The following is a 17,705-nucleotide window of genomic DNA, read 5'->3' on the forward strand; positions in this document are numbered from 1 at the left end:
GGAAGAACAATATTAAGTTTTGTATGAGCCTCTTGGCTGACAATGACGCAAAGACTGTCAATGGCCCATGCACCTGAGATGGAATTACAATTCATGAGAACAAGGCCATTTCTTCTTTTTCAGTCAGCAGCACAAGATATAAGAATCGGTGCCCATTTTCACTGCAGATCACCTTCTCCTTCACTGTAATCAACCGCTGAACTTGAATTCTACTCATAAAGTAGAAACTTTTTTATGGGGTCTGGCAGAGGCAGTGAGGGAATCAGATGAAGTCGGTATTTGCCAAGAGCTCTTCTCACAGCCACACGGCACACACTCAGCAAGGTCCTGGGAACACCTGGAGAGCCATGAGAAGAAAGGGAGGGACAGAGGAAAAAAGATTAATTCCTATTCTAACTCTGAAGATCTGGGTTAGCTATAAGTGGCCAGAACCACACTAATGCTCACTGCCAACTTCCTAATTTTGTAGTCAGGAGAGCAGGTCCGGTAAGGAAGGTTATCTGCTTCTTCTAACAGAGGAAGGAGTGAAACCTTTACAGCCTCATTAACCTGGGGCATCTGCTCACTGGGACAGCATCTCCTCCCCCAACTATGTTTAATGTCCTAGACAAAGAAATAAGAGTTGACCACTGAAGGACCCAGCAGCTGTGAGCAACTGACCCTCACCCTCTGTCAGCCTCTTCTCTGAAGCTCCAAGGGGGCTTGGGGAACACAGGTCGAGCAGTACTTGACGATTTTGTTCCTAGCAAGAGAATGTAGGAATATCCCTGCCTCTGGTAGTGAAGAAAGTGACAAGTGAAACAGCCACGAACAAGATTCACTTTTTCCTATCAGTACAATTCCCAAATGACCATTAATCAACTATTTTTGGAAAGGCTACACAACAGCATGTTTTAATGAACTGGTTTAGGGAAATCTAATAACACAAATGCAATGAACTTAAAGTTCTGTGAAAGGTAAGGGGGTTAAGGGAGAGGTTATCGACTCGGATGCCCTCTAGACTCAGATTCATGGATGGGGGTACATGTGGGCAAATCATAGAGGATACACAAGGTCAGTGTCTGAGATCCAAGGAGAGCCTCAGATAACAAGACCAAGGCACGGATCAATTCCAATCTCTCTCACTATCTTATTTTAGAGATGTGGGGTACAACTCAGGATTAGACACATAAGTAATCTACATGCAGGTAGTTTGGGCCTCCAACAGGTCCTCACTTCCCCTGGTTTAGGACCAGGTACCTTTGTATTGTCTTGCTATCAGTTTATTAATCATCAACAAGATATTTCTTCAAAAATAAGCAAACTACGATTTTACAGTAACAAAAACTAGACTTATCACACAGTTCAAAATAATGGTATGTGAGTGGAACTGAAGAAGGGGAAGCAAAGAACTCCAGAAAATGGGTGTGCAATTTGTTGTAAGAGCTCATTTAAAACCTATGTATAAAACAAGTCACTGTCTCTAATAATTTGGAGACACAAAGCAGAGCAAAAAGATAAAGAGTATATAATTATAGGAACTTTGAGATCATACATGTTCCTTCACAGATTTCCTGATAATAACTTGCTGTATAGGAATTAAAAAAAAAATAAGATCAGCAGGTGCAGTGGCTCACGCCTGTAATCCCAGCAATTTGGGAGGTGTAGGTAAGAGGATTGCCTGAGCCCATGGGTTCAAGACCAGCCTGGGCAACTTGGCAAGACCTCATCTCTACAATAAATCAAAAAATTAGCCAGGCATAGTGGCGCATGCCTGTGGCTCCAGCTACTTGGAAGGCTGAGGTGGAAGGATCACCTGAGCCCAGCAGGTTGAGATTGCAGTGGCCATGAGCGTGAAACTGCACTCCAGCCTGGGTGACAGAGTGAGACTCCGACACACCAAAAAAAAAAAAAAAAGAGAGAGAGAGAAGATCAATCAGAATGATCATTCTGGAAAATTGCTATTCCTCACTGAAGATTTTGGCCAAGTGCCTACCTAGCTGGGGCTCTTTGGGGGGTTTTTTGTTTTGTTTTGCTTTTGCTACAACTTGATTCATTCAATTGACCAACAGACTACAAGTCTGATCTGAATTCAGGTCACTTACTTCTGGCCTCTTTAAAGACCTGCAAGGCCTCAGGGTCTACCTTCCTTCTGCCTCTCGACTCTGGGCCCAATGAATCCCACTTCACCAGGTTCAGGTTGGCCCCAAACTCTACCAGCAGGCTCACAAAGGCTGCCTCACAGCCATGCCGCAGGACAGCATCCATGACACACCCAGGGGAGCCCCTGTAGAATCCCTGAGTGTTGACAGGACCATTGCAGTTGAAGTCGGGGTTTGCCCCAGCCAGAAGGAGCAGCCGGAAGCACTGGAGGTTGTGGTAGGCTGCACTGATGTACAATGGGCAGACCACCAAGGAGGTGAGGCGCCGGGAGAAAGGGGGCTGGACATCAGGAGTCAGGTGGTGGTTGACATCCACATCAGCTCCATACCTACAGGGGAAAGAGGTAAAGTCAGACTGTGCAGTGGACTAACGACAGCCCATAGAGATCCCACAGCCACCCTGAGCTGAGGACCTTGATTCAATGACACTGGGAGCTACAGGAGACTCCACAGATCACAAGTAGTCATGACTTCCAGCACAATAAGACAGCAAGAAAGAACCTGGAATTCACTCACACACAAAAATTCCTAAGGAAAGTCTTTTGAACCTTTAAAGGTCCAATAGTCCCGGCAATTTTTTTTTTTTTTTTTTTTTTTTTTTTTGAGTTGGAGTCTCATTCTGTCGCCCAGACTGGAGTGCAGTGGCACGCTCCCGGCCACAACAGCGTCGACCTGCTGGGCTCTAGCGATCCTTCCACCTCAGCCTTCCAAGTAGCTGGAACTACAGGCATGTGCTACCACGACCGGCTAATCTTTTGATTTATTGTAGAGATGAGGTTTCGCCAAGTTGCCCAGGCAGGTCTCGAACCCGCGGGCTCAGGCAATCCACTCACCTCAGCCTCCCAAAGCACAGGATTACAGGCTGAGCCACCAAGCCCGGCTAGTCCCGGCTATTTAAACTATTTCAGAACAATGAAAAAGAAGAAAAATTTCCAAATTCATCTGACCAAACTGGCAAAATAACCCCAAAATCTAACAAAGGTCACAGCAAAGAAAAACTACCAACTAATCTCACTTATGAGTATAAATTTAACAAAGAAAATCCTAAAGTGTCTTAAGAAGGCAATATACCATGAACTCACAGAAGCTATTCCAACAATGCAAGGGTAGATGTTATGTTAAAAGCTCTATTGGCTGGGCATGGTAGCTTATGCCTATAATCCTAGGACTTTAGAAGGCCAAGAAGGGAGGATTTTGAATTCAGAAGTTCAAGACCTGTCTAAGAGAAAAACCCTCTGATTAACAGTACAGATGCAAGAAAAAAGGGCAAGTGACAAAACCCAACCCTTATGCATGTTTAAAAATAATCAATAAAATAGGAAGTGATGGCTTTTCCTTAACATGATAAAATATATTTTCTCAACCCAGAAGTCAGCGTCTCATTTAGCACTAGAGGCACCTCTGCTAAAGCTGGAACAAGACACAGTCTTCCGTTTTCCAGCCTCCTATTTAACATTGCTGTTGAAGATTTAGCCAGTCAATTACACAAGAGAAAGCAATTAAATGAGTTAGATTGGAAAGGAAAAGGCAAAATGTTCCCTACTTTCAGAGGATACAAATATGTGTCTGGAAAGCCCTAAATAAGTAAAATGGAAAAACAACTAACAAACAATGAGATAGTTTATTAAAGTACCAAGCTGTAAAATCAACAGGCTTCATATATACAAATTCAAAAATAAAGTAGAAGAGAAGACTCCATTTATGATAGTAAAATAAATTTTAACTGACATATCTAACCATAAATTTAGCAATAAATGTTGAAAATTTACAAAATGAAAATGATAAACTACTACTGAAAGGCACAAAAGTAGACCCAAGTGAATGAAAAGATACCCCATAGTACTGAATAAGACTCAACATCAGGATGTCAATTTTCCCTCAGTTTATTTGGTAAGTGAAAATACCATTCCCTAGAACTAAATCAGTTGATTATACATATAAATAAATAAAAATAACATCCCTGGAGTTACATTAGGTGATAAAGTTCATTTGTACAATCAAACAAGATGAAACAGTAAGGCAATAATGGAGACAGCATTACTATACATAAAGCTTATTATATAGACCTATAAAATAAAACTATGGTATTAGTACACGAACAGACAAATCAATAGGACAAAAATGACAAAAAATCCAGAAATGGGCCAAACTGCATATAGAAATTTAATCTACGCTTAAGAAATAAAAGCAAAAAATAAAATAAAAATAAAAAATAAAAGAAATTTAGTATACAGTAAGGATGGCATCTCAAATAAGGGGGAGGTGAGCTTTTTAATAAGTGTTTTTTTGGATGACTAGATATCCATATGAAAAGATGCTCAGCCTCACTCATAACAACAGAACTGCAAATTAAAACTACTCTGAGATACAACTTCTTGCCTATCAGATTGGGAAAAATCCAAAAGTTTATTGACCAGGATTTTAGGAAACAGGGAGTCTTCATTCATTACTGGGGCAACACAAACTGGAGCAAGCCCTATGGAGGGGAATTTGGTGATTGCTAGCAAAATCACACATATATTTACCCTTTAATCTATCAGTCACACTTCTTGAGATCTATTCCCAAAATACATTTGCAAAACTATGAAAAGATGTATGCACAAGGCAGTTCATTAAAGCATATCTGTAACAGCTGAAGACAGCAAACCTTAATCAAACGATCAAAGTGAATATCAGCAGCAATGAGACAAACTGAAATCATGTGCAATCTGACAAGAGGTAATGAGAACACAACCTCACTTCTGTGAGATTCCTGCTCAAGATGCATTACCTGACTCTAATTTGAGTAAACATTAGACACTCGGCACCTGCTTTCTTGAACTTTCACTGGCCCCAGACAAGTATTTCATTTGCAATAGGAAACAGCCTTGTGTAGGAAGCATTGATGATGGGGTGGACATGCAAGAGTGCAGGGAAGACAGAACAGCAGTTTTCCAGGCTTTAAGAAACAATGGCTGGCTAACAGTATCAACCACCAATCACGCTTTCTACTCATCTCTTCAGCACCATTCTAAGTGTCCAGAAAAACTGTCCCCTGGAACCCAAACTGCTTTCAACACAGGCCTAAGGACAGGCACATGGACCAACATGCCCACATGATAATGAAGCTTCCACTACAAACATAGACATCACTCATTCTCCAAGACATTCTAGGAGTGCCAGGAGAAACTTTCTAAAATACATATGAAACCAACCAGAAACTGATATTTCATTTCATACACTCAACCAATTAAGAAAAGGAAAAACTAGACTTCAAGCAGTGATTTTTTTTTTTCTCCCTATTTTTAGGGGAAAATCTTCCAAATCGTTTGTAATTTTGGGCAATATGACAATCTGTTATTAGCTGAGCTGTGGGAAAGATAGCCCTTCATCCACTCATAAAAATATACTGGATGAAAGCCAGTTAATTTTAATCCTGAATATTTTCCAAATTCCTCTATTGCTTTTAATATCACTGGCAAGGAACCACTGGGACAACTCAATAAATCACTATAACTTTTGCACACATAGAAATTCCATTCCTTACCTTTTTTCTAAAACATAAGCAATATATATCAAGGGAATTTACAAATAACAAAATGGAGGTTTCTTACAGAGGAACAAAAAATTACTACAGTGAAAGATGAGAGTCCTGCTAGTAGGGAAATGACATACAGAAGGCAGGAGCTACAATAGATTATTTTCAGATATCACTGTTCAGTAACTTAACCATATCACCCTCATTTTCCAAAAGCCAATTATCCTGGAATTCAGAATATAGAAAACTTTTTAATAGAATAATACATGCTCTTGGTACCTCATTGCAACAGTATAATGTCCTGTGCTTTAGTGAGGAAATAAGACATCTTAGTAATGTTTTCTCAAGAAAGGCATCTACATATGTACATCTCAGTCAAGCCAGCAGGTAACTAAAAGCAGTTCTTCATCACGAATTGACTGAAATGCCCAAAGGGACTTCTGGAACCAAGATGGAATTTCACTGATTGATCCTACTCAAAGTCATCTCCAAATTACTTACATTCTCCAAGATGCAAAGATACTGAACTGAGGTAGCTTAGATGATCAGGCTAGAAATCCTCAAAAAGAGGAAAAAAGCCTCACAGCTTTAACTCCCTTTAATATAACCACCTTATCACTCTCATTTATTTTCACAAAAGTCAACTGTATAGCTATTTAACATGCAAAACCTTTTGATGATATAAATATATTCTCAGTACCTAATTTAAAAGCCATGTTTTGTGCTGGGCAAAGTGAATGCCAAGTCCCTGCTCATCAGAGCCCCATAACTGTAGCCTGTAGACCCCCTTACCCAATCCTTTCCAATACTGAAAATTTTCACGGAGAATCAGATACCTAAACTGCACCCTGCCCAAGCACAGAACAATTTGACCACCAGAGTATGGGAAGAAAAAAAGCATCTTTGGTAGACAGACATCACTGGGCACATGAAAAATGAAAACACAATTGGTTCAAACAGAAAAAATAAAGGTAACCATTAAAATGATCAAAATAAGACTGTAAACCTTTTAAAAGAATGGAAGGGGAAAGTAAAGAAAACAGACTATGGAACAAAGATATCAAATAAAGGAAATAGTTAAGAAACAGAAAGAAAACAGAAATAGATCCTAACATCAGTTATAGCTATAATGTTAACTGTGTTAAAAAACAAAGAATCCCAGACAAACAGTTCTTTATGAGCACACACAGAACTACTTAAACTCCCTAAGATTAAAACTAAATAAATATATAACACTGTGTAAACAAGCCTTAAATAAAACTAATAGTACTCTTTAGTTTTGACAGTGGGCATAATCCATAAGCCAAAACGTTTACAAACTCAATTAGCATCAAAATAGTCAAAGCAGACCCTGTCGCCACAAAAATATCAGAAAATCAGTTGGGTGTGGTGACTCGTGTGTATAGTACCAGATACTTGGGAGGATGGGGCAGAAGGATTGCCTGAGTCCAGGAGGTTGAAGCTGCAGTGAGCTGTGAGCTGTGCCACTGCACTCCAGCTTGGGTGACAGAGTGACACCCCGACTCAAAAAAAAAAAAGACCAAAGTAAATACTATTCAAAGTATCAGGAAACTGACAAAATCATAGATTTCTCTGAATTTCTGGCAGATCCAATGGCAAAAATGTAAAAAAGAAAGAATAGTTCTGAATAAAACAATTTAAGATAACACATTGTAGTATGCAAATAAAATACTCATGGTCATGTACTTTGTTTTACGCATCCACAACAATAATGTAGTCTGACATTAATAAATAATAAAAATAACAAAACCAAAGAATCCCCAAAATGAACACTATATGGTCCATATTACCTGAGCACAATACAATAAAATTAGAAGTTTTTCAAAAATGTTATTAATACTTTCTCAGACAGATGCAGTGGTTCACACCTGTAATCCTAGCACTTTGGGAAGCCAAGATGAAGAACTGCTTGAGCCCAGGAGTTCAAGACTAGTCTAGGCAACATAGCAAGAATTCATTTCCACAAAAAAAAATTTTTAAATAGCTGGGTGTGGTTGTATGCACCTATACTCAGGAGGCTGAGGTCGAAGGATCGCCTGTGCCCAAGAGGTTGAGGCTGTGGTAAACTGTGATCATACCACTACACTCCAGCCTGAGCAAGAGTGAGACCCTGACTCAAAAAAACAAAACAACAAAATTTTTTCTCTCCATAATTCCAAGAACAAAGAGGAAATCAACTTCAATTATAGCTATTTTAAAACTAAGGGAAAAGCTTAGAGGACATGGCCAAAACTATAGTAAAAGATAAGTTTACATTATTGGCTGGGCTCAGTGGCTCAGCCTGTAATCCCAGCACTTTGGGAGGCCGAGGTGAGTGGATTGCCTGAGCCCGTGGAATCGAGACCAGCCCAGGCAACTTGGCAAGACCTCGTTTCTACGATAAATAAAAAATTACCCAGGCGTGGCAGCATACACCTGTAGTTCTGGCTACTTGGAAGGCTGAGACGGAAGGGTCGTTGGAGCCCAGCAGGTGAATGCTGGGGTGGCTGTGAGCATGCCACTGCACTCCAGCCTGGGTGACAGAGTGAGACTCTAACTCAAAAAAATAATAATAATAAGTTTACATTAATCAAGAAAAAATGAGTAAGTATTCAACTCAAAAAGATTAAAAATGGGAAAAAGATAAAAATAAATGTAAATGAATAAGAAGAAAAATAAGAGAAATGACAAAGCTAAGAAGCAGTTCTTGAAAAAGACTAGCAAAATAGACAAATCCTCTAACAAGTCAAATTTTAACACTTTTCCCGCTTGCCCCAAGAATACTTGTCAGCCACTCTTGGCAGCTGCAGCTTACCCCGAGATAACTCGTGGATTACAAGTACTAACCTTACCCCCAAAAGTTTGTCATGAAATATCTCGCTTTTGCTATTATTTTCGCATCACTCTAGTGTGTCAATAATCTTTAGAAACAAATGACATTATTCTATTTATAGTATTCTGTTTTTAGTGGTGGTGTTTCCGCTTACAAAATACAGTAATTCTCTTCTTTTTTTGTAAATTAATTCTCAATTGCTGAAAATGTCAAATCCTAGAAAACATAGTATTCCTATGTGTGATGTTAACACACACAAAAAAATTTATTAAATACTGATTATATAAATTTCTATTCCATTAGGACTAGAGACAAGTTCTGTTTAGAAATAACACCAAGAACAGTTTTTATATTTTATTTTCACATTGAAAACCAGTCAGATTTGCTTCAGCCTCAAAGAGCATGTTTATGTAAAATTAAATGAATGTGGCAGCTAGCTGCACTTTTTTTTTTTCTTAATGGGAAATGGGATTAAAGGGAAAAAAAAGCAAAGACAGAAAAGGAACAAGAAAGCAGCTGTAGGACCCAATGGGGGCGGAGCCTGCAGTACTGACCTAATGAGGGCCTTCAGGATGTCGGCCCTGCCCACACGAGAGGCGTGGTAGACAGGGGTGCTGCGATGGTGCCGGCTTCCATTAGGGTCAGCGCCAGCTTCGAGAAGGATCTGGGCACTCTCCAGGTGTCCGTTCACCACAGCCACATACAGAGCCGTCTGTCCCTTCACATCCACCAGATCCACCTCGGCCCCCTTCCGGATAAGGAAGTCCACACAGTTCCCGTGGCCTGCAGTGGCCGCGATCCGCAACGGTGTGCAGGGGAGCCAGCCACAGCACCAGACAGACTTCTCGTTTATGCGGCTACAGGAGGAACACAGGGGAGTCGTGAGAGGCAGCCCCAAAAGGGGACAGGCTGCTCTACCTCCTCTCACACTGGTAATGTGAAACAGATGCCCCGACGAGGGCAATCACTTAAACAGTCATTCCTCTGGTTTCATGCTGCCTATTCTGTTTTCTGAAATGCTTTCACATCTTCACCTGCTGGACCTGGTCACAGCAGCACAGGCATTAAGAGGCCCACTCTAGAGGAGGAAACTCAAGGCACTGGCAGAATGATCAGCACCAGAACGAAGATCTCTAGTCCTTAGACTTCCTGACACACCGTCCAAAGCACCTTCCTCTACAAAGGAGGGACGGGTCTGTCCGGGAGGCAGTACAGACTGAACGGCACTCACCCAGGAATCTGGGTCAGGGTCCCAGGTCCCTTTTCACCTGTTACCATCCATGAAGGCCTGAGGCTGGACCTCAGCATCCTCACTGGAACTGGGTGATCACTATGGTCCACTGAGGTAGCACAAATGACAGCCAGAAGGAGTCACTAAGGTGGCATGGCAGCTACACTCCTGGCCAACAGCAACAGAGGAAATTGTCCAGACTCAGCTTTCAGAGAATGTGACAATCAGACTGCAGCTGCCTCTACTGTCCACTGAGCCATCAAGTCAACAACCAAGGAAAACCAGAACCAGCAACCCAAGAATATGAAGCAGGAAGCATCTCCTCAAACCAGCCCTTGGGGTTTCTCCTTCAAGCCATGCACTAACTATGACTGGTCAAAAAAGTTGAGGAACAAAGAAATAAGTAGTAACAGCAAAATATTGTAAATAAATGGGAGATGTACTGGTTAAAAGAAGAAAAGAAAAAAGTACTTGGAAAAGCAATATGGAAACACTCGGTCTAATACCTAGCTGGACTCTAATTTATTCTACTATTATATCTGCAAGTTTAACTAAGGTTTTCTTTGGGCTTGAGCCATTCACATTAAATATCTGTAAATAATCCATTTGTCTTTGTATGACAATCCTCTCTGGTACTTTTAAAGAAAAAAATACCGCTATCTTCTCTGATGAAATAATGCTAACACACTAGAAGGAAAGGACAAAAGAAACATATTCCTGTACTGTTAGAAATTCTTTACTTGGGAACTATCCAAAGAAGAGTGGTAGTATTTGTTTCAGCACCAACATGTAGGCATTTCTTCTATCAACTCACTGCCATCCTAGTCCTCAAAAGGAAGCAGAAACACAGAAAAAGTATGGAGGAGTTTCTGGTTGTAGCTGAGTTTAAAATCTAGTCGGGACTCCAATTTTAGACCCACAGAACAATCAGGGAACACTCCAGAGAGAAGGCAGCCTCTGCCCTCCCAGGTGTCCTGAGCAGGGAGAGGGAAGAGCAAGAGTCTGCTGCTGCAAAGGAAGGGCTATGCCACTTTGGAAGGACTGGCAGGGTTTGGCCAGGCAAGGGCCGGGGACCACCCATAGGAGGAACAGCGGGCAGAACACCCACCAACCCCTGGGGCGATGAGATACCATCCCCTGGGGGCAGACGACTGAGGGCCTGAGAAGTCAGGGAGAGGACACCAGATGAAGGAGATAAGCGCACAGAACCACCTGGGATAAAGAGACACAAGCACCTCAAAAGGGACAGGGCCAGTACTGAAGAGAGTAACAGGGCCTCATAGGTAACACTGGGGAGGCTGACCCAGAGAGGGCCAAAAATTTCCAGAAAGTACAAAGATCAATGACTGAGCCAGACTTGAACTCAGGTCTCGCTGACCATACTCCTCGACTGTCTCCCACAACTGTGACCAGCCTCCTTTTTTCCTTCATCCTCTAAAGGTAGAACACACTACTCCCCGCATCAGGGTCTTCGTGTACAAACCAGATGGAGAGGCTCAGCTTCGTTCGGCCCCGCAGAGGCCCAAGAAACTAAACCAGCGCCACTCACCTCCGGTAACTCTCCTCTTGCAACAGGCTACGGAGGGTCTGCAGGTCCCCCACGTAGGCTGCATCGTGGAGCCTCGTGTCCTCACAGTGCTCCAGCGGGTGATCACAAAATTGCTCCCTCAGCCATTCCTTCAGATTAGGACCTGCGCTGAACAGAGGGGGTCCTGTCGATTCAGGGAACCAGTGTCAGGGCCAACCATAAGAGGGCATCATCTGAAGGGAGTCCTCCCTTTCCCAGCTACACTTTCAAAATCTCAAGAAAGAAATCACAAGCCTGACATGGTAGCTCACACCTATAATCCCAGCTACTCAGGAGGCTGAGACAGGCGAATCCCTTCAGGTCAGGAGTTCAAAACTATTCTGTGCTGTTGTACAGAGACCCAACTCTAAATAAATAAATAAATAGTTCAAAATTGTACTGTGCTGCTGTGCAGACACCCTGACTCTAGATAGATAGATAGATAGATAGATAGATAGATAGATAGATAGATAGATAGAGTGACCAACCTCTTTGGGTTTTCTATTTGTCTTGAGACATGGTCTCACTCTTTTGCCCAAGCTGGAGTAAAGTAACACAATCATAGCTCAATGCAGTCTTGAATGCCTGAGCTCAAGCAATCCTCCCACCTCAGCTTCCTGAGTAGCTGGGACTACAGGTGTGTACCACCATGCCCAGCTAATTTTTTTATTTTTTGTAGAAACGAAGTCTCACTGTGTTGCCCAGGCTGGTTTCAAATTCCTAGACTCAAGCAATCCTCCTGCCTCACTGTCCCAAAGAGGTGGGATTACAGGCATGAGTTACTGTGCCCGGACTTTCTTTAGGGTTTTAATATCAAATGTGACAAAAAGATCCTAAAGTTCATTTGGAAGTATAAATAAAGGGAAAATAGCTTTTTTGGTTTTTTAGTAAGAATAATAAGAAAAGACTTACCCTACTACATAACAGAACATTCATCAGAATAACAAGATAAATAAATCAAACAGATTAAATTGCCCTGAAAGACCTTAGTATAAACAACTTAATACAGGGCATTTCATTGTGCTTCACTATATTACTCTTTGCAGATAATTACATTTATTACAAATTGAAGGTTTGTGGCAGCCCTGTTTTCAGCAAGTCTATTAGAGCCATTTCTCCAACAGCATGTGCTCATTTTGTGTCTTCTGTGTTATACCGTGGTAATTCTTACAATATTTCTAGTGTTTTGTTATTATATCTGTTATGGTGATCAATGATATTACTACTGTAACTGTTTTGGGATATCACACAAACTGTGCCCCATAAGACAGTGGAACTTAATCGGTAAGTGTTGTGTGTGTTCTGACTCCTATTCTGACTACTCATTGACTGTTCATTGGCAGTCTTTCTCCCTCTCCTTAGGCTCCCTATTCCAAGACACAACAATATTGAAATTAGGCCAATTAATAACTCCACAAGTCCTCTAAATGCTCAAGTGAAAGGAAGAGGTGCACACGTTTCACTTTAAATCAAAAGCTAGAAATGATTACATTTAGTGACAAAATTTAAGCATGTCAAAAGCTGAGACAGGTCAAAAGCTAGGCCTCTTGTGCCAAACAGTCAAATTGTGAAAAGTTCTTGAAGGAAATTAAAGGTGCTACTTCAGTGAACACACAATAATAAAGTAAAACAGTCTTTTGCCAATGTGGAGAAAGTTTTAGTGTCTGGATACAGGATCAAACCAGCTACAACATTCCCTGAACCCAAAGTCTAATTGAGACAAGGCCCTAACTTTCCTGAATTCTAAGAAGGTTGGAGAAAGGGGAGGAAGCTGCAGAAGAAGTAAGAAGCTAGCAGAGGTTGGTTCGTGAGGTTTCAGAAAAGGCGCCATCTCCATAACATAAAAGTACTAGATAAGGCAGTAAGTGCTAATGGAGAAGCAGCAGTGAGATATCCAGAATATAAGATCTAAATCATTGATGAAGGTGGCTATACTAAACAACTGATCTTCAATATAGATTAAAAAAGCAACCTTCTATTGGAAGAAGACGTCATCAAGGACTTTCATAGCTAGAAAGGAGAAGTCTTCTAAGCTTCAAGGGCAGACTGACTCTCTTGTTAGAGGCTAATGCAGCTGGTGACTTTAAGTAGAAGCCAATGTTCATTTACCATTCCAAATATCCTTCTGTCTGTGCTCTACTAATAGAACAACAAAGTTCAGATGACAGCACATCTGTTTACAGCATGGTTTACTGAATAATTTAAGCTCACTATTGAGACCTACTGCCCTGAATATAGATTCCTTTCAAAATATGACTGCTCGTTGACAATGTACCTGGTCAGCCAAGAGCTCTGATGGAGATGTACAAGGAGATTCATGTTGTTTTCAATTAGTTAGCAGCCTGCTAACACAAGATCCATTCTGTAGCCCATGGATTAAGGAGCAATTTCAACCTTCAGTTGTTATTATGATTTAAGAAATACATCCTATAAGGCTATAGCTGCCACAGAGTGACCTTTCTGGTGGATTTAGGCAAAATAAAATGAAAACCTTCTGGAAAATATTAATCATTCTAGATGCCATTAAGAACATGTGGGAGGCGGTCAAAATACCAATATTAACAGGGTTTGAAAGTTGATTCCCACCCTCGTGGATGACTTCAAGGCTTCAGTGGAGGAAGTAACAGCAATTGTGGTGGAAATAGCAAGAGAACTAGAATTTGAAGTGGAGCCTGAAGATGTGACTGAATTGCTGCAACCTCATGAATGGATGAGGAGTTGCTTCCTATGGATGAGAAAAGGAAATGGTTTCTTGACATGGTATCTACTCCTGGTGAAGATGCTGTGAACACTGTTGTCCAACAATATCACATCAACTTAGTTGATAAAGCAACAGCAGAGTTTGAGGAAATTGATTCCAATTTTGAAAGAATTTCTACAGTGGGTAAAATGTTATCAAACAGCATCATACACTACAGAGAAATCTTTTGTGAAAGGAGTCAATTGATATGGCAAACTTAATTGTTGTCTTATAAAGATATTGCGGGCAACCCACTTTTAGGTCTCCTCTCTCTGACGAGAGCTTTCCTGTCTCCTAATAATAAACTGACTTGCTCACAAAAAAAAGAAGAAATTGCCACAGTCACCCTAATCTTCAACAACTACCACCCTGATAAGTCGACAACCATTAACACTAAGGACTCTCCACCAGTAAAAAGATTACCACTTGCTGAAGGCTCAGATGATCATTGTCATTTTTAGCAAAAAAGTATTTAAAATTAAGGTATGTATATTTTTTAGACATAATGCTATCATGGCGCACTTAACAGACTACAGTGCTTTTTGAATCAGTGGCTCACTCGCACCCACCGCAGCCTCGACCTGCTGGGCTCAGGTGATCCTTCTGCCTCAGCCTTCCAAGTAGCTGAAACTACAGGCACGTACCACCATGCCCAGCTAATTTTTTTATTTATTGTAGAGATGAGATCTCACCAAGTTGCCCGGGCTTATCTAGAACCCGTGGACTCAGGCAATCCTCTCACTTTGGCCTCCCAAAGTGCTGGGATTATATACATGAGCCATCATGCCCAGCCAAGTTCATGCTTTTTACTTACACACCTATCTGAGAAATTATTTTCAAAGAAGTCTTAAATTTTTAGGAATTTATTTTGGATTATGGTGTGAGGTGAAGAACGCAAATTATTTCCAAATAGGTATCTCAATGTACAAATGCCTCTTTTTTTTTTTTGAGTCAGAGTCTCACTCTGTCGCTCACGGCCAACACAGTCTTAAAGGCTCTTTAAGACCACCCCAGTCCTTCCTTTCAGTCACTATCCTCCACTGTAATCACCCCATAGTTGCAATTACTATAGGTTGAAAAAGTTCAAAGTAGGAGTGGGAAAGGTACAGGAGTGGGGAATAACCAACAGGTAAGTGGGATGGGAATTTTGCTAAGTCCTCCTCCGGACTCCCTTTGTTGGCCTCTGTATACCCCATTCCTGGCCCAGCTCAATGCAGCCTCGGAATCTTCCGGAGCTCCAGATTCAAAGGCAACTTTAAGTTTGTGTTTGGCTGACCAGCTACTCCAATGACAACATAATTACCCCAGGACAGCACCTACACCTTAACTGAACATCTATTGTCCCTCCATCCCAGGCCCAAAACACATTGAAAAACAAAACTTCACTGTACATGGATATTTAAAAAGTCCTGTGGCTGGCTCAGTGGCTCAGCCTGTAATCCCAGCACTTTGGGAGCCGAGATGAGTGGATTGCCTGAGCCCACGGTTCGAGACCAGCCCAGGCAAATTGGCAATACCTCGTCTCCACAATAAAAAAAAAAAAAAAAATTAGCCAGACATGGTAGCACGTAACTATAGTTCCAGCTACTTGGAAGGCTGAGGCAGAAGGATTGCCAAAGCCCAGCAGGTCGATGCTGGGGTGGCCGTGAGTGTGCCACTGCACCCCAGCCTGGGCGACGGAGTGAGACACCAACTCAAAAAAAAAAAAAAAAGGCCAGTGCATAAGGCAAAGCCAGTGTTTCTTCCACAAGACCTCTCTCTATACTGGGAAGTAGCTGTCAGTCTTCTTTTTCCAACTGAACACCTCTCATTCCATCTATCACTCTCACATTAGATGCCATCCCATACCCTAAGGTCCTGGCAGTCCCTGAGGTCAAAGTCAATGCCAACCAAAGCCCAGGATGGCTGGCCTTTTGTCTGGCTTGTTCTCCTCACTATGGTATCCTCAGATGGGTCTAGCCAACAGTAGGCTCTCAATAAATATCTGTTGAATGAATAAATATCGGGAGGGAGGGAATGGATAAAAAAGGCTACTTGCACCTGTCTCCAAGTCAATCTTTTGAGATTTCTGCAAACTTAAGAGTAATAAACTTCTCAGTTTACTAGTAAGATGGAGTAATAAACTCTTGAAGAAAAATCTCTCCAAAGACAAAGATGAGCACATAAATAAAGTTCAGAGCACATGAAGGCACTGGCACAAATGACAAGCTCAGAAATCCAGCAAGGAGGGAATCCCAACTCAGGGAAAGAGAGATGTCGCCTGACTGCTTCCCCTACAAATTCACATTTGCATGGTAGGAATACTTCAAGGTGAGACCCTAAGTGAGATGGCTATTTTGGGTGGTAGGTGACAGCCTTTCTAGCTGCCTCCTCTGCTGGTGGGCCAAGGGCCCCTGGACAAGCTGTGTCACTGACAAGATCGCTGGGGACGGCGTCTTTGCTGTCCCAGTATGTCTGTGCTTGTGGGAAAGTCGGGGGTGGTGGCCCTGCTGTACCACCTTGGGACATGCCGTAGTTGGCAGAATACGGAGAAGGTACTTGCCCTCCCTAAGGCTGACTGAGGGGCTTTCCTCATCGGTACGCTCGTTGCTGGACAATGACCCACGTCCTATTTTTACAGCTGGGGTCATATCACAACCGATCGGTTAACTGGATGGAAGTTACAATGCAAGTTGCACTGGAAAGAAAACCTAGCGCGAGGGCTGTCCACAGGAGGCCGAGGCGCTGGGGACGCATTCGTGGTCGGGTAGTCCGCACTGTGAGCCGCGCGGACCGGACACCCTGCCAGCGGGGCACGGCTCCCTGGCAGCCCAATGGGTCTAGTCATTCCAAGATGAGGACGCAGGGCCTTGGCAGGGTCGCCGGGCCAGTCCCCCACTGCCTCCACACGCCCCGCGGCCTAGAGGCCATACGCACGTTACCTGCGGGCCCCGGCCCGGCCCGCCCGTCAGGGGCGCCGCCCTCTGCCATGGATGCTTCTGCCTTCGGATCTCACAGCCCGCCTCCCCGGCCGCCCCTGGCCCGAAAACGGCCAGCGGCCACTTCCGGCGCAGCAGGCAGGTGGGCCGAGTCAGGAGCGCGGCTTCCGGCGGGGGCGCGCCTCTCTCTCTGGCTTCCGGTGCCCTGTGCCGGGCGCCGGGCCGCGAATTCCGGCTCCTTGCCCTACTGAGTGCTGACCGCTGCAGCAGTCCGGCGCGGGATTTAAGGATACCGACTGTCGGGGCACCGACCGTGCTGTCATTTCTCCACAGGAGAAGCAGAGAAGTTGGAAACCGCGTTTACTTGGAGGCGGAACCTAATTTGCATATCCCTGAGACTCTGTTGATCGGGTCCTTCCCCAAGGAAGGGGCGTGGCCCTCTTCTCTGTGTGTGGGCGGGGCCATAGGAGTCTTCTGACTTGGGTTGGAACCAGACAGGCTGGTGGGTGGCCCGCCGCTAACCGAATCCAGCGTCAGCCGCAGGGCCTGCTCCAGTGTGTCCGCGAGCCCGGCCGTGAACCACGAGTAGCCCCGGGAGGGTGGATTCGAAGGTACAGAGGTTGTTGAAGGTGTACCGCAGGGCTTCGGATGAATGCCCCCTAAATTTCTTCCATGAAGCCAGGAATCACATTATATGTTATTACAGCCCAGTGCCTGACACACAGTGAATTGAATAAATGAACGCATTAGAGAGCAAA

The 17,705-nt window shown here is 43.0% G+C and overlaps 1 protein-coding gene across 1 annotated transcript; it reads right to left on the minus strand.

Moving 5' to 3' along the window:
* Positions 1 to 17,010, minus strand: ASB1 (ankyrin repeat and SOCS box containing 1). The gene is made up of 5 exons (XM_008057718.2): positions 16,951 to 17,010; positions 11,272 to 11,413; positions 9,046 to 9,348; positions 2,085 to 2,470; positions 1 to 337 (listed from the first exon to the last, which is right to left on the minus strand). Exons 1-5 carry the CDS (start codon positions 16,997 to 16,999, stop codon positions 210 to 212), a joined length of 1,008 nt encoding a protein of 335 aa, XP_008055909.1. The 5' UTR covers positions 17,000 to 17,010; the 3' UTR covers positions 1 to 209.
* Between the last annotated feature and the right edge of the window lie 695 nt (positions 17,011 to 17,705).

The sequence above is a fragment of the Carlito syrichta genome, unplaced genomic scaffold (assembly GCF_000164805.1).
Source record: "Carlito syrichta isolate Samal-C Ts95f unplaced genomic scaffold, Tarsius_syrichta-2.0.1 Scaffold303113, whole genome shotgun sequence".
NCBI classification, from domain to species: Eukaryota; Metazoa; Chordata; class Mammalia; order Primates; family Tarsiidae; genus Carlito; species Carlito syrichta.

What these genes read in the sequence shown, in the direction of transcription:
- ASB1 (XM_008057718.2), bottom strand. Translation starts at nt 16,999, where the DNA reads ATGGCAGAGGGCGGCGCCCCTGACGGGCGGGCCGGGCCGGGGCCCGCA. An exon ending in GGCCGGGCCGGGGCCCGCAG is followed by an intron (nt 11,414 to 16,950) that starts GTAACGTGCGTA and finishes TGTTCAGCGCAG; the next exon opens with GTCCTAATCTGAAGGAATGG. An exon ending in CAAGAGGAGAGTTACCGGAG is followed by an intron (nt 9,349 to 11,271) that starts GTGAGTGGCGCT and finishes TTCCTCCTGTAG; the next exon opens with CCGCATAAACGAGAAGTCTG.